The sequence below is a fragment of the Piliocolobus tephrosceles genome, chromosome 18 (genome assembly GCF_002776525.5).
Source record: "Piliocolobus tephrosceles isolate RC106 chromosome 18, ASM277652v3, whole genome shotgun sequence".
Lineage (NCBI taxonomy): Eukaryota > Metazoa > Chordata > Mammalia > Primates > Cercopithecidae > Piliocolobus > Piliocolobus tephrosceles.
In genome coordinates this window covers 51,252,097-51,268,837 of record NC_045451.1, presented here as the reverse complement: position 1 = coordinate 51,268,837, position 16,741 = coordinate 51,252,097, and the positions used below count along the sequence as shown (strand labels likewise).

Below are 16,741 nucleotides of genomic sequence, written 5' to 3'. Positions count from 1 at the left end.
CAATGTGATTAATTTCAATGTCATTGAATCTCAGGCACTGCTCTAACAGTGAAAATAAACTCACTAAATCCTCATGACATTATGAACTAAGTATTATTGGCCTCATCCTCTTTTTACAGAGCAGAAAATGGGAAAAGGAGATAAACTTATTTTTTTTTTAAGGCTAAAAGATAATCATTTGAGCTTGAGTTTGAAGCCAGGTAGGCTGACCTGAGCCCATTTCCCTAGCCCACGCTATAATCCCTATGCTATCGTGTGCTGCTTAATTGGCTCACTGGTCTCTAAAAGATTTCCAAATCAATCTTTGATTAAATTCAGTTTTAGATAACAAATCAAGTTAAACCCATAAAACATTATGTTACACTGTACTATAAAGTTGAAGCACTTTTTCTTCAATTTGTCTTTCTGCTTATCAGAACAATCACTGGCTAAACATTGAACATAATCAAAACTGGTGAATAAAATTATTTTAAATCTTTCTCCACACCTAGGTATTAACGGAGTAAGACACTAATATCACGAGTCCACTAAAAAGTCAAGAAAGTTTCTGAATCTTAGAATCTACCAAATGTATGTAAAATCTTTTTTATTTTGTTTGAGTATCCCAGAAACTGGAGAGTCAAGGAAAAAAATATTAATATCTGTTCATTTGATGCTGATGAACACTGTTTCACAAATTTCATGTGCTGGTGTGATCACACGGAGAGTAAGAGCAACTGCTGGCAATGAGAAATGGGTGGAAATGTAGAGAACAGAGGCTGCACTGGAGGAGGTGCAACTATTCAATCCAAAAACACTCACTGAAGCCTTGGAGTGTCTTTGTCCCATTTTTCAACGCTTAAGATGGATATTGTCTTAGTAGCTTAAACCTCTTCAAGATTAAAAATCTGGTGAGATGAAATCCCAAAGATTAATGAGATTAGTTAATCCCATTAATTAATAGGAGAGCATGTAAATTATTTTCCACTTCAGGGTACGTTTTTGTTTCGCCATTTAAAAAAAGTGTTTAAAAATATCCCACATCTGTGCTGAGAAGACAACTCCCTAGAAAATGTATAGCTGTGGAAATGGAGCTGAGGACTCTCCATGTTGAGAATGACCAAGAATAATATCATCCTCACTCAAGCCCATATGCATCACTGCTGCTGCTCAAATGGACAGAAGCCACTGAGATGGAATGAGTTTACCCAGAACTCAGCAAAAGGCCGTATCACTCATGCTTTGTGGTTACAGAAAAGTTATCCATTATGGAACAGTATAACACTAGTCTCAAGGACATAGTGTAACTTTTTAAAATAAAATAATAATATCCTACCGTTTACCAAGTGCTTTTACATTCAATATTATATTTGAAAAGCTATTAGGGAGGCAGAGAGAAGTATTGTTCCCATTTTACAGATAACACAGAGGCTAAATTTCCAAGATCACACAGCTGTGGAAAACAATTTAACATAGTGCTTGACAGCGTATACTTAGAGTCAAAGAGCTAGGTTCGAATTCTGTCTACACTACATCCTAGCTGTGTGGCACTGGGAAAGTTATTTAGTCTCTTTAACTTTTCTCTTCTGTGAAATTGTTGTAAGAATGACATTTAACACCACAGCATAAAATAAGTGCTTTACACTAAATTCTGAGTAATCTCTCAAGCTGTCGCAGAGGCAAATGAAGGGAGTAAATGATGTATGTTTTTGTTAATAGTCAATGTAATGTGATAAAAAGAGACGCTAACTAACAAGAAAATGTTTGCAAGCTTTATTCAGCTAAAAGAAGTATACCAGAGCAATTCTTGGTTTGGCCTATTGATTACTTAATTCTTTGAGGCATAAAGGAATGAATAAGGTGCACTCTTTCCCTGAATACAATTCTCACTAGCAAGGAAGAACCAGGGCATTGGAAGAGGAAGATTCCTTTCAAGTTAACAACATAGTGATGTCATTCCTTAATCAGTATGCAAAAGGTTACTCATCATTAGGTACATAGCCTACATGACAGAAAGATGGGTTTTGAACACCCTGATTATATAGGGTTTGATTTTCAAATAAAAGGTGACTCACTGAGATTAAAAAGTACTTAAAGACGCCAGGTGCAGTGGCTCACGCCTGTAATCCTAGCACTTTGGGAGGCCAAGGCGAGCAGATTGCCGGAGCTCAGGAGTTCAAGACCAGCCTGGACAACGCGGTGAAACCCCATCTCTACTAAAATACAAAAAATTAGCCGGGCATGGAGGTGTGCGCCTGTAGTCCCAGCTGCTCGGGAGGCTGAGACAGGAGAATTGCTTGAACCTGGGAGGTGGAGAGGCGGAGGTTGCAGTGAGCCAAGATCACACTACTGCATTCCAGCCTGGGAGACAGAGTGACACTCCATCTCCAAAAAAAAAAAAAAAGGACTTAAAGACATGATTTAACCACACAATCACAACTCTTTCCCAAGGAAAAGAATAAGATACTTTCAAAGACTAGCATGGCTATCAAAGGAGCCTTGTGATAATTCAGCTTTTCTTAGGGTTTGGATAAAATATGAAAAGGATAACATAACATGGCAAAAGCAAATTTTATTAATCAAAATGTTAGCAAATAATATGAATGACTCAAAGGAAAAGAGAAGGTACGATTAGCAAAGGAGCTAGTAATGTCAGAAGAAGAATATAATTTAAAAAGGAAACACCCAAAAGTAGAAATGCATCAAGGTTCCAAAAAGAGAAGATCCTCTTGTGCAAATGAAGTAATGGCTTTATCAAGCTAAGTAACTCAGGTATGGAAAAGAGGCGACATAAGGGAAGCAAGGATACCAAGCCAGAAGGAGAATAGCCCGGGAATTATGAGTAAGAGCTCTGCATCAGACAGATCTGGATTTGTATCTTGGATGTACGAACAGAGTTCTCTCTCCTAGATAGTTTGGACATTCAACACCTGACTGTGGGGTACAAATCACCTATCCTAGCTGTACGGGCTGCAGCATGTTATTTCTCTTTGATTCAGTCTACTCATCTGCAAATGAGAAGAATGAGAGTAATAACCACACGGGCTTGTTTTGGAAGGATAAATAAATCTTTTAATTCAATGTTTTTGGGGGGTTTTGTGGGACACTGTTTCAGAGCATGGAAAAAAAATAAGGAAAATAAATTACTTTTATGAAGCAAGCAAAAACTTGATAGTAAAACTTAATAGCAATTATACAAAAGGAAAAACTATGGATAAATCATTTTTGTGGATATGGATGTAAATCCTAGACAGATATTAGACACAACAGCTGAAAAAATGAAATTACGATCTTGGGTATGACTTATGAGAAAAATGCTAATTCTCCCAACTCTTTCTACAAAATTAATATAATTGTAAAAACATCAGAAGGAATATTTTTAAACTTGGGAGCTGATCTGAAAGTTCACCTGGAAGAACAAACAAGCAAGATATTCGTAAGAACAAAATCCACAAAGGAAGATCACTAGGTAAGAATGGCATGGAACACTGCAAATACTAAAATGCATATTATACATTTGATATTCTTAAATAGCTAGCAATAAGACAGCAGCATATAGATGCTAATTAATAAACAATGAATTAATGGTACAAAAGAGAAAGTCAAAAACAAACTCAAATATACATGTATCTTATTTTATGACAATGAAAATATGTCAAAACATGAATTGTGTTGGAACAGATAGAAAAACTAAAATTGGATTCATATCACATTTGTTCTAGGATAAATTTCATACAGATCAAAAATTTAACTGGATAGATAGATACTTAAACAATAATAAATTAGAAGAATTTCAGATAAAATACTTTCATGATGTCAATACCATCATAATGACACAAATCTCATAACCATAGAAGCCTCTGATAAATCGTGACCTTGAACAAGCAAACCCTGCCAACAAAACAAATCCTAGAGGTCAAAAACCAACACAAGCAAACTTACGCAACAATAAAAACGGGTAAAAATATTTGCAAAAATATTTCCTACCATAAAACTCTTATAAATGAATAGTTAATAGGTGAGAAGAGCAAAACACAGAAAGCGGCTAAAAGACAGGACTAGTGAGCTTGAAGATATAAAATATATTCAATGGTGTCTTCATATAAAAGGAATGCTCAGCTACACTGAAACACCTTTTTTTGCTATTTGACTGATAAATATCAAAACTTGAAAATATCACTGGCAATTATTTTACAACAGGCGTGTGTGTACATTTCTGGTGAGCATGTCAACATGCACCACCTCTCGGGAGGACAATCAGGCAATAAATCCACCACAGAAAAAATAGCCATGTCCTTGACTAAGCCATTCCATTTCTAGAAAATTATCCTGCATTCAAATTGTAGTATATTCATTGTAGTATATTTTGAAATAATGAAAATAAATTAGAATTTCAATTGATATGGTCTAAATTTCCATTTATAATGAACTAGTTAAATAATTTTTATATTCATATGATGGATATTTTACTGTAATGTCTAAAATAGATAGCTGTAAAAAACAGCAAAGCTATTTACATACCAATATGTAATGACTTGAGAGAAAGGTTGTTGAATGAAGAAAAGCACAGAATAAGGAATACAGAATATCCATGGGTGTGGTCTAAACTTCCATAGATGTGAAACTGGTTAAAAAAATATGATATGTTCATACCATACCATGAAATATTACCAATGTATATGTAATGAACTCAAGAGATATGCTAATTTAAGTAAAATGTATTTGTTTTTAAAAAAGAAATATGATAAGATTACCTAAACATGTTTGTGTGTATAGATAATACCTTTTGAATAATATACAGGAAACAGGTGGCATGTATTAATTCTTCCAAGGAGAGCTGAGTGGCTGACAGACCAAGTAAAAGTGAGACGTTTTACACCGTGCTTTTTCTTTGTTTTGAACCTTGAAATTTTGTTTCTTTTGAACTTTGAACTAATGAACTGCTTACTGAAAAATTTAAAATTACTGGCTTTATTATTGAATAAATGTAATAAATAATCTATTGACCTTTAAAACAATTAAATGAGATACTACAGGTTAAGCACTTGGCATAGTGTCTGGCATTTAGTAAATAATAAATGTTAGCCATTATTGTTAATTTGCATTTAATATGAAGTATGAATCTGAGAACATAATTGGATTTCATGATAAGGGGCTACAGATATAATAGATTCTGTGACATACTGAATACAAACTGCCATGTGGGCTTAATGAGGCATGGCACACGATAATGGAAAGATAATTAATTTGGGAACAAAACAGTCCAAGTGTGTACTCCAGGGTGGGCAGTTAATATATGCTTGACTTTGAGGAAGTTATTTACCATCATCAGCCTTAGGTGGTGATTGTGTTTTTGGGGTTTGCTTTTTTTTTTTTTAGTCAATGTAAATAAAATAGGGATAATAACACCTTGTCATATAGGGGATGTGAAAACTACGTACAACTTATGTAAAGTGCCTGGTATTTTCTGTGACATAAAAGGAACTTGATTCATGGTAACTTCTTTTAAAATTCTAAAAATATTAAAAGTATTTCCCTGATGCAGGAAATTAAGATGTAATATCAAATATAAGGGCAACTATCTTATGTTTTAAAATAATGGAAACAAACATATACAAATGTATTAGGGAAATTTTTGATATTCTCCAGATGTGAAATTAGGTTAATCTGAACCAGAAACAAAGCAAAGTATTATTTATCTAACTGCTCCCCATTCTGGAGAATCCTGGAGTGCTACCCAGAAATGAAACAAATGCGTATCAGTCACATGGAATGAGAAATATTCCATGATATAGGTTATAATTTCCAATCATCTTTGGAAATATTTTCTTAATACCTCTATGGTCAGAACTCTTTGTACAAAAAAACATACAAAAGACCATTGAGTACGTGTACTCATTGATTAGGCCTTTTTAAAAATTAGAGTATATTCTTTTGAAAAAGTTTACTAGAGCTCATGTTGTATTGGTCAAAAAACTTACAAATAGAAATTTAATTCCTAATGGTATTTAGATTTTATCTCCTCTAAGCAAGACAAAACCACTGATATTAAATAATAATGATAATAATAGAGTTTCTCCATATGGCCGTTGAGTAACGGCCTTGAGAGAGACTGGAGGAGCTGCCTTCTGACCAAGGAGCAGATAGACAGCATACCAAAAGGTCTGAGCTTGGGTATCTGACAGAAGCTACTGTAGTTAGCATCATCCACCCTTCCCAAATCTTAAACTATTCCTTTGACTTGAAAATATCTACCCATGTTCAGGTCTTTGTCTTGCATTCTGCTTTCTGGAGAATTCAAATAAAGACTAGATTGATTTGGACTAATAAAAAACAAAAGCAATAAGTGGTATTTTCTTATTTCCTTTCCTATTACTGTCAACTGTAAAGCATAGTGGTTTTTTTAAGTACTTGGTTTTTAGTATTAAATTTGAGGAGATCATATTATAGAAAAATGAAATAGGGAGGTTTGATGTCAAGAGTCGATATTTGACTCTTCACATCTGGACAGAACTTGCCAAGTCTTGGTATATGAGCCTTGGAAATTGTTATGGAGGAAAAACTGCAAATAGAGGAGTTTATGTACCAAAGATGCCACTATACTATTTTTGGCAGATAAGCCTCTTTCACTCAATGAATGACCCCTATTCTTGTCCACAGGACAATATTAATTTTTTTTTTTTTTTTTGCTCTGGGCAGGAAGTATAAAACCAATAATCCTTTTCAAACAGATCCCTTCCTACCCTCTTCCTACCCTGGACCCTAGAATGTACCAGCACAACCAAATATACAACATATTGAACAAAAAATAAGTTTGTTCATTGCTGTCTGAGATAACACTAAATTTCATTGTCAATATCACCTTTAAAAGGATCAAATACAACCAGGCATATATTATAGAGAAAACGAGAAGAATATGGGCTTGTATGTCACATCATGTAAGAATTAAGAAACTGAGAATATTTATCTTACAGAAGCTAAGTCTCAAATGAACATAGCAGCCTTTTCAAAAGAATTATACCTGTTCTGAATAGCATTAGAGGAAGAATCAGAACCAAATACATGAGTTATAAGAAAAATAACCTGGGCACAGTAGAAGTAAGAACTGAGAACCAAAGCATTTCAAATGTGGAATAAGTGGCCAATGGAGCTATGGAGATCCTTATAAATGAGAATGTTCAAGCAAAAGCTAGGTGACTGGCAATTGGCAATAAAATTACAGAAGACAGACAGGCATGAGATTGGAATAGTGGTTTAAATAGATTTTAAATTCTCTTCCAACTTGCAGAGTCTATGATCTGAAACTAGTTGACTAAATTATTAGTTAACTAAAATTTGTTAATTTGCTAAGTCGTCAATTACACGTTACTGTACCTTTACAACACAAAGAACACCTTCATTAGTTTCTTTGTCTGTGCTGATTTTGAAATGTCCGTTTTCGTTTCCCTTTAAAATGGTAAAATTGACTCTCCAATTGGCAGTATTAATTAAATCTTTATCTTCTACAGGTATTCGTAAGATTTCCACATTGAATGCATTTTCCTCTACAAATGCCTCATACTGAAACAGAAAGAAGTCATTGAAAATTGAAATTTTACTTTATAGACAACTTTTACAAAAAAAAATAAAATTTCCTCCATTCCAAAAATATTTTCCATTATAATTTTATATAGATTATTTTAAAACTATGAATCATAAACACTATTGTTTCATTAAGGGTTATCTGGTAAATAAAAGAAGTTTCATTACAAATGAAGACTGATGTTATGGTCCTTTAACAGAAGGGAGATAATAAGAGCACTAATATGAATAAATACAATAAATTTACATATCATTTGTTTAAACTTTAATTTTATTCATAAAATATATATACTTCAAAGTATGATACTTTATGAGGTATTAATTTTATTAATTCAGTTTAAATAAAAAATGACAGCAGATAAGACAGAGGCAGATTTTGATGTTATATACTTACAGCATTTTGTCTGAAAGTGGGTGCATTATCATTTGAATCTGTTACTGTTATGATACAAGTTGATGTGCCTATCAATCCAAAAAACTGGCCATCCATGTCTTGTACTTTCATTATCAATGAGTACTTGTCTACAACCTGAAAATAAAGCAAATATTTAACTAGTCTTGAAAAATTTTTGTTAGATTTATGAGTGAAACCTCAATTGCACTCACTCACTCACATGCACACACATCTGTGTGTGTCTGTGCTTTCCATATTTGCACAGACTCTAGGAATGTGGTAGACAAGGATAAAACTGAAGAGGCAGGCAGAGATTAAATCACAAAGACCCGTACTCAGAAATAGTAAATAGTACTTAAGAAATAGTACTTAATAGTACTTATACTTTAAGTAACAGGTAATAGCGAAAAGGTTTTTGGAAGTCACAGAGGCAACACAAAATAAGAACATTTTAGTTTAGTTTAGTTTAGTTTTGTTTTGAGACAGTCTCACACTGTCACCCAGGCTGGAGTACAGTGGCATGATCTCGGCTCACGGCAACCTCCGCCTCCTGAGTTCAAATGATTCTCCTGCCTCAGCCTCCCTAGTATCTAGGATTACAGGTGCCCATCACAACGCCCAGCTAATTTTTTGTATTTTTGTAGAGTCGGGGGTTTCACCATGTTGGCCAGGCTGGTCTCAAACTCTTGACCTCGTGATTCACCCGTCTCGGCCTCCCAAAGTGCTGGGATTACAGGCATGAGACACCATGCCCGGCCAGAACATTTGAGTGTTTAAAAAATATATTCTTAAGGAAGTTTTGGCATAATTTGGAGTAAGCTGAAAAATCTAAGCAATCAGTTGAAACTCCCCTGCAGCAATCATCTAAAACAGGTGGCTTGGGCCAGCGCAGTGGCTCACGCCTGTAATCCCAGCACTTTGGGAGGCCAACGTAGAAGGATCGCTTGAGGCCACGAGTTTGACTCAGGCCTGGGCAATATAGCAATACCTCATCTCTACAAAAAAATAAAAATTTAGCTGGGCATGGTGATGTATGTCTGTACTCCCAAGCTACTTGAGAGGCTGAAGTGGATGGACCCTTGAGTGGGAGTTTGAGGTAACAGTGAGTTATGATCATGCCACAGCATAAAGCCTGAGCGACAGAGCAAGATCTCTTCTCTAAACAACAAACAAATAAATAAATAAATAGGGCAGGTATCCCATATCTGAGGCAGTAGCAATGAGGACAAAGAGAAAGGATGGCAGGAAAGTTACTTGGGAGTTAAAATGGAGCAGGACTTAACAGTAAATTCTATATACAAATCAAGAGAGAAAGAAGGGATCCAGAATGATTTTCAGGTGTCCCATTTGGAGAGATAGGAGGACAGGGGCACCACCAAACAATACAGGAAATTCAGGAGAACAATTCTCGGAGGAAGTAAACACTACTGAGGTTGGCAAAGGGGTAGAAATACTGAGTTTCGTTTTGCCTATGTTGAATCTTATGTGCCAAAAGGAGATCTAAGGAGTAAAGTCCAAAAGACACCTGGATATATGGCCTCATATGTACCAAAGAGATCATGGCCAGAAATGTCTATCCAGAAGTCATCGGTATGTAGATGATGGCTGAAATTACGGCAGGAATCAGATTATTCAATTCAGGAGAGGTTGCAAATGAGAAGAGCCTAGGATATAAGGACCTAGAGCATTTCTACCATGGAGGGAATAAGAAGACTATGCAAAGGCCACTAAAAAGGAAAGATCAGAGAAGCAGGAGGAAGACCAGAAATCTAAGGGAAGAGAGAGTTTTAACAAGTGTCAGCAATAGACAGGGACTTAAGGTTGCTGTTAGATTTGGCAATGAAATTTTGCAGATGGTGTGGTGATAGTGAATTGAAGTTATTAATTTGTGGTACAATCATCTTTGTGGCTTTCTTCTTTTATCTTACTATTCATTCTTTAGTCACGTTTTTATTCTTTTATTTTTCTTCATTTTTTGTTTCCTTCTATCTCTTCCTTCAGTCTTTATTTCGAACTCCCTTCCACACTGAAAATCAATATTCTGGCCATGGCTCACGCCTGTAAATTCCAACAGTTTGGGAGGCTGAGGCAGGCTTATTGCTTGAGCACAGGAGTCTAGGCCAGCGTGGGCAGCATGGCAAAACCCTGTCTCCACAAACAATAAAAATTAAGCCAAGCATGGTGGTGTGTCCTGTAACCTCAGCTACACAGGAGGCTGAGGTGGGAGGATTGTTTGAGCCCAGGAGGTAGAGATTGCAGTGCACCATGATTGTGCCATTGCACTTCAGCCTGGGCAACAGAGCGAGACCCCTTTAAAAAAAAAATACAAACAGAGAAAGGAAACCAATATTCCCAACTTAAAACGCTATTCCCATATGCTTTAAGAATCCCTGATATTCTGATTATCTTCCTCTAAATTCATTTTTTTTAATCTCCCATGATTTTTACTTCTCATGTTGTTCCCCTCAACGCTCCATGGTTATTGCCCACAAAATCCTGGTAGACTTTTTCTTCATCAGGAAAGTGGCAGACCTGGGTTTAATCCTAAAACTGTATCTTACAAGTTGTAGATCCCTAAATTTAATTTTTCTAAACTTCATTTTTTTTAAAAATGTGATGACTAAAATCTGTTAACTTGCAAAGTTTCAATTATTCACTTGATTACCACATCATCTCTACATACTCCCAAAAGCACATTTGGATTTTCTCCTTAAAACTTTCCCACTTATTATTATCCTTATGTATTTTATCTATAACATAAAATGCTCCAGCCCCATAAAAAATAAAAAGAATGATAATTAAAACATTCGTACTGCTTCTCAGGGATTCCCACCATCCCTTCCTGTTTCTTTGTCATCAAACCCCATTGATTACTTCCTTATATTTTCCAGTGATATTGACTCTTCTGTATAAGGTATTCTAGTTGTAGTGAGAAACATTGAACTATTCCAATAAAGCTATTTTGTGCATATAAAATTGATTCATCTGCCTTAGTCAATAATGCATGATTGCTGACAAAATAGAACAATAAAAACTAAAGATAAGATTCAGTGCAATAATTTGACTTGAGCAAGTCAATCAAGGTTTCTGTCACATTTCTCCTTTATAGATTGGATATAACACCTATCTAGTCAAACAAAAATATTCTAAAGGGCAAATAAAAGTATGCATTAAGAAGTTCAATATATAAAGTGCTAGATACATGACAATATGCTATTACTATCATCCAAAAAAGTGTTACATATTTTTAATAATCTGTCAATTTAATTTCAACTAATCCTTTTCCCACTAAAAAAATATATATATATATCTATAATAATTAAAGTAGAAATCAGGGTATGATCTACACTCATAGAACAAGCAAAACTGATTGTCCTATAAGAAAATTGAGACCTTTGCTGAATTGGAACCAACTAGCCACACATAAGAAAAAAAAATTTGTAATGAAATTTTTTCTTTTCTTATCCCTTCTAAATGCCAATTGATCTGCATTTCTAGTCCTTATGGCTACTCTAACATAAGGAAATAGAAATAATATTTTTTAAAAAACAGAAAAAAGTTAGGAATTCTTACTGTCTTATGCCTAAAATAAAATTAAACTATTAATCCACAGGAGAGCAAGTTATAATAAATGGGGGAGGGAAGCTTAATCCTCAGCGAAATGAAATTCTACGGAGTGTGTGAGCTACCTCTCTGTCCAAATAGTGAGAGACTGTGGTGATTACACCTGTGCTGGGATGCACAGAAAACAGCCCAGGCGATCTTGGTGTCTGCTGCAAAATGCTGTATTTCAGGCGCGTATGCATTGTGTCCGGTTCATCTCTGTCTGTGGCACAAACCACCCCCACTGTAGTACCTACACATTAAAAAATAAAAGAGCCTTTAATTTTCAGAATTGCTAAATATACTTTCAAAATTCTTAAAATGCTAACAATGATGGTGGAAACCTAATTTAAAATGTATTTATTACCAGAGTATTATGTCATCTTTAGATAGGACTGATGAAGATAACTTCAAATTTATCACACAAAACACTCTGATGCTGAAAATGAAGGTATACTTTTGTTTTGCTCACAGTTTAACACATTTGATCATCAATTACTAAAGAAATTAGTTAAATAGCAATCAAAAATAATTTAAATACATATTTGCACATATTTCAATAACAAACCCAGCTGGAGGAATAAACCATGTGTCCTTAATAATCAGATCTTTAAAAAATTGGACTTTTGATTGATAGCTAAATCAAGACTGATTAGGGGTATGCAGTAATAATATAGATGATCGATTGACCTTTAGTAGTCCAGCCTCTCCTTTCCATAATCTTTTTGCTACTCCCTGATTTGATTTGTTCTAATAAACCAATTTAGTATCACAGCCTCAACTGATCTGAACCTACTGAAAAAATGTGCTTAAAGTACCTTGGGTTAAGCTGCGCATCAAAGTGTCCTTTATTTTTCTCTGTTACTATGGAAGAGAACAGAATCCTCAAGAAAGCCTGAAACCAATTACCCCTTTTTGAAAAAGGGAAAGCATACCCCATTGCTAATTAATTAAAGGCAATATAATGTCAATGTAATATCATAGAATTGTGAGGCTAAAAACATTATAGGTCATCTAATGTAATGAGCTCCTTTCACACGTAAGAAAACTCAGAGGGACTTCCATGAGTTTCCACAGTGAGTTAGTAACAGATCCTACATCAAAAACTATGTTTTCTATGCTATAGTGGCCATTTTATTATCTGTGCGTATTCCATAGCATCATGTTGTAAACCTTCACTATACACAATAGTGTATACACAATAAATTTATTTAAAAAGAAACAAAACTAGGTTTCCTAAACTCCAAACCAATAATTTTTAAAAAATTTTTAAACTGTACCATAGAAGTTAACATCTATGACATCAAGTTAACAAAGGAAAACATGGAGGGAAAAAGCAGATACAATATTGCAGTGAAGATCTAAGCAACTACTGGAAACTTTAAAAAGCAAATTGGCAAAGTCATCCTTTATGACTGAATCCTCCTTCTTTTAACTTTATTATGAGTAGTTATTCTCCATATTACAAGTCTCAGAAACCATCATAAGTGCCACATTTTAAGGGCCAGGTAAACCAAAATACTTCAGTTTTCCACAGGTAAGAGCAAGTGTTTAGAATGGAGAACATTTGATGTAAGTTTCTCTGAAGTTATTCTGGTATTCATTCTCAATTGGAAGTAGTGAGGTAGTAGTTTTAAAAGAAGAGAATATGAATAAGAACATAAAAATAATTGTACCCTCAGTGGAAACCATTTAACACTTTCCTAAATAAAAGCCCTCCCCCCAAAAAAACCATACAGATTTTAGTTTTATTGTTCATTCCACCCTGCATGTCCTCTCTTGGAGTTAAGAATAATGAAAAACTCACATAATGAGGAAATGAAATAAAATATATAAACTAAGTATCATATAAAGCTCGAATGACTGTTAGCTGCCTTTACAGTTAATTAGTATCATATTGACAATGACAAAAACTTCTGTACTATCTGGGTAAGGCACATATTGATTGAAAGTGATGGGATTAAGTGTTTTCTGGTAAGTAGATACTAGTTCAACGTTATCTCAGGCTGATCTGGCCTTGAGTATAAAAAGCTCAATGTCTTTTAAAATATATACAGACATGTTTAAAATGATTCTTTTTATTCTTAAAAGCAGACTTACCAAGTCTACTACTTTCTGAAACTTCAAAAGTATAAATTGCTTCTGTGAAAACAGGGTGGTTGTCATTTTCATCCTCTACTCTGATGGGTAGTGGGAGAGGCAGATCTGCTGAATATCCATCTGCAGTTGACGCATAAGCAATCAACTGCAAAACAGCAAGAAGAAAGTTCCATTAATATCAGATTCTGGCAAGACAGAATAAGATGCTTTCTCTACTACCTACTTTGCAAATCTTTTCAATAATAAACTACTTTGAAGTTTTTGTATTCACTATGTTTTTAATTATCAAAGCACCAAATGGAGAAACACTCTACTGCAAAGATCATCCAGTATGTGGTGGAAATGGCTACTGCAAATAAAACTGAGGTCAGAGTACAGTGAAGTCGGGGCTGACTCTGTCCATTAGACTGAGGAATTAAATGTGAATATAAATTCTCTCTATAATCAGAAAATTATGCTGGAGAGAACAATTAAACTCACTGCAATGGGAAAAATTCCTACTACATTATCTAAATAAAGCAGCAATGCCCAATTTGTAACTACCGAGCTGTTATTATTTTACCTAATAGACCACATATTTGTAAGAAGTTTTCTGATGAAATACATGTACTCATTTCCCCATTGCTGATTAAAGGCAATGTAATGTCAAATAGAATATATTTCTATTCAACATGTGATGACAACACTGAATTGAAATTTTCTAAGCAAATGCAAAGCATGTCACGTGGGGGACATCAGTCATGTTTGTTTACACAGCATCTCTTCTCTCTTTTTGTAGGAACAGAATCTCTCTTTCTAATAATCATTCCATCAGAATCACAGGAATGACACATGACATCCCAGCATATACCATATTATACTGAACATTATCTGAGTTATTTCCCATTGACTATAAGCTCATCTATATCAGAATACTGGCTTATTAACCCTTATTTGAGTTTGGTCTCCCACTTTCACTTTCTTATGTAGTTCTCAGATGTGATCAAATAATCATCTGTGTGGAAGAAAGACAAAAATGGAAGTAAGAGCAGTATAGAAAGAGGATTCTTCCAATCAACTGTAGACATGCCTTGAAGTGAGGAAAAGGTGCCAGTAACCAGTGAGAAAGAGAGAGAGATTATCTCATAAGCAAAACCAACTGTTAGGAAACTTACTGACATTTACATCTAAATACATTGAAATTTATGTTCCAGTATTGAACCTCTTTGCTTCATTTCAGGCTTACCTAACAGCAGTTGAGACAAAGAGCTGACCAAGTATTCCAAAATGTTGCACATTCTATTTCCCCTTGATTCTAAGATACCCTCTAAGAAGGGAGTGCAAGGAGACAGGAAAGAGTAGCTGGAGCAAGCATCAGAAGAAACATAGTTTAATAATTTAAAGTCAGGCATATCGATAAAAGTCCTACATCAAAAACATCATATTCTTCACGATCCACAGGCTGAGTGCAAAATAGATTTCCAGTGTCTCTTTCTATATAAAACAAATTTAAAGGTTCTTGATCAACTCCACGTCCACTTATTGAGTAGAAGACAGTATAGTTCTGCGCTGCATCAGATTCAACCTAAAAGTGGAAAAAAAGTATGAAAACAATTAAAACTAAATTCAGTTACAATTTTTAAAAATGCAGCTGATTTATCTTTTCATTTTAAAGAGATAATTTCAATAGAAAAAGTAGAAAAGAACAATAATAACCATTGTTGGCAAGGGTAAGGCAAACAGGGATTCTCATATGAAGAAGGGAATCCCAATTGGAATGTACCTTAGGAAGAAAACTGACAAAAATTAAAAGAATAAGCTATGAAGATAAACAGGGAAGGATCTTTCTGGAAGAGAAAATAGGAAGTGAAAGGGAACAGGCCTGGGTTTTGCCTAGCATGTTCAAGGAGTAGCAAGAAAGTCACTGTGATTGGAATAGAAAGAGCATGGAAAAAATAAGTAGCAGATAAAGAGGTAGTGAGGTAATAGGGGCCACATCACATTGGAGAATTCGAGGATGCTGGCTTATCCTTGGAGTAAAATGGAAAACCACTGGAGAATTTAGACAAGAGTAACATCATCTGATTTATATCCTTAAAGGTAATACCTGCTGTTTTGTCAAGCATGACTAGATGTGGTTGGATGCGTAAGGGAAAAAGCAGGTAGACCACTGAGGAAGTTACTGCAAAAACCCAGGGAAGAGACTGTAGTTAGTTAGACTAACATGATAGCCATAGGGGTGGTGAGAAGTGGTTAGATTCTGGACTTAATTTAAAGGTACAGCCATCAGAATTTGCTGATGGGTTGGATGTGTGGTATAAAGATGGAAGTTAAGGACGCTATGTCAGAGGGTGCTAGTATCTCTTAATATCTGTCCTTCCCATCTTCCTTAGTATTTGAATTTGTAGTGATCACAGGGTTGCCCAGAAGAAAGGATTTCTCAGTCACCCTTGCAATTAGTTAGAGCCACATGCAAAGGTCGGGTCAAGGGAATACAAACAAAAATGATATGTGCAAAATCCAGGTGTGCTCTAGAAGGTGAGAGAGTGTCTTCTCCCTGTTGGACACAGAGGTGAGTCATCTGGAACATGCAGGGACAGCCAAGCTAAAAAGTAAAAAAACCTGGGTCCTGTTGTTTTCTCAAATTAGAGCCTTTTTACCAGATCACACTTTTACAAGAAAGGAATGAACTTCTGTCTTGCTTAAGCCACTATTATTTGGGATCTCAGTAAAATGTACCTATGCCAATAATGTACAATACAGAAATCAAATAACTATGAGAAGAATAGACATATAGGCTAAATTGAAGCTCAATATCTGTTTCATTTTCCTACTACAGTGCCTTCTCATAGTGCAGATGCTAAAAATGTTCAAACAAAAATAAACCAAAATCCCCAAATTTTGCAGAATCTCTTGAAACCAGAGTTATGGATTTAAACATGGATGGTCAGATGTGCTTGAACAAGATTAGAAAGCCAAAAGTGAGGTAGGCAGGTGACTCATTTTTGCTGCTTCTGTTATTTTTGCTGGCATCACAGTTTACATTTCTTTTTCTTTCTTTCTTTCTTTCTTTCTTTCTTTCTTTCTTTCTTTCTTTCTTTCTTT

At 34.9% G+C, this 16,741-nt stretch overlaps 1 protein-coding gene across 2 annotated transcripts in view; it reads right to left on the bottom strand.

Moving 5' to 3' along the window:
* Positions 1–16,741, bottom strand: part of DSC3 (desmocollin 3) — a 48,218-nt gene that overhangs the window by 15,605 nt on the left and 15,872 nt on the right. For both annotated transcript variants that reach the window (XM_023207498.1, XM_023207499.1), the window contains exons 5-9: positions 15,066–15,221; positions 13,658–13,802; positions 11,644–11,810; positions 7,955–8,089; positions 7,354–7,539 (exon numbers count right to left, since the gene is read on the bottom strand). In XM_023207498.1, coding sequence (XP_023063266.1) covers positions 7,354–7,539; positions 7,955–8,089; positions 11,644–11,810; positions 13,658–13,802; positions 15,066–15,221 — 789 coding nt within the window. The remainder of the gene's footprint in view (positions 1–7,353; positions 7,540–7,954; positions 8,090–11,643; positions 11,811–13,657; positions 13,803–15,065; positions 15,222–16,741) is intronic.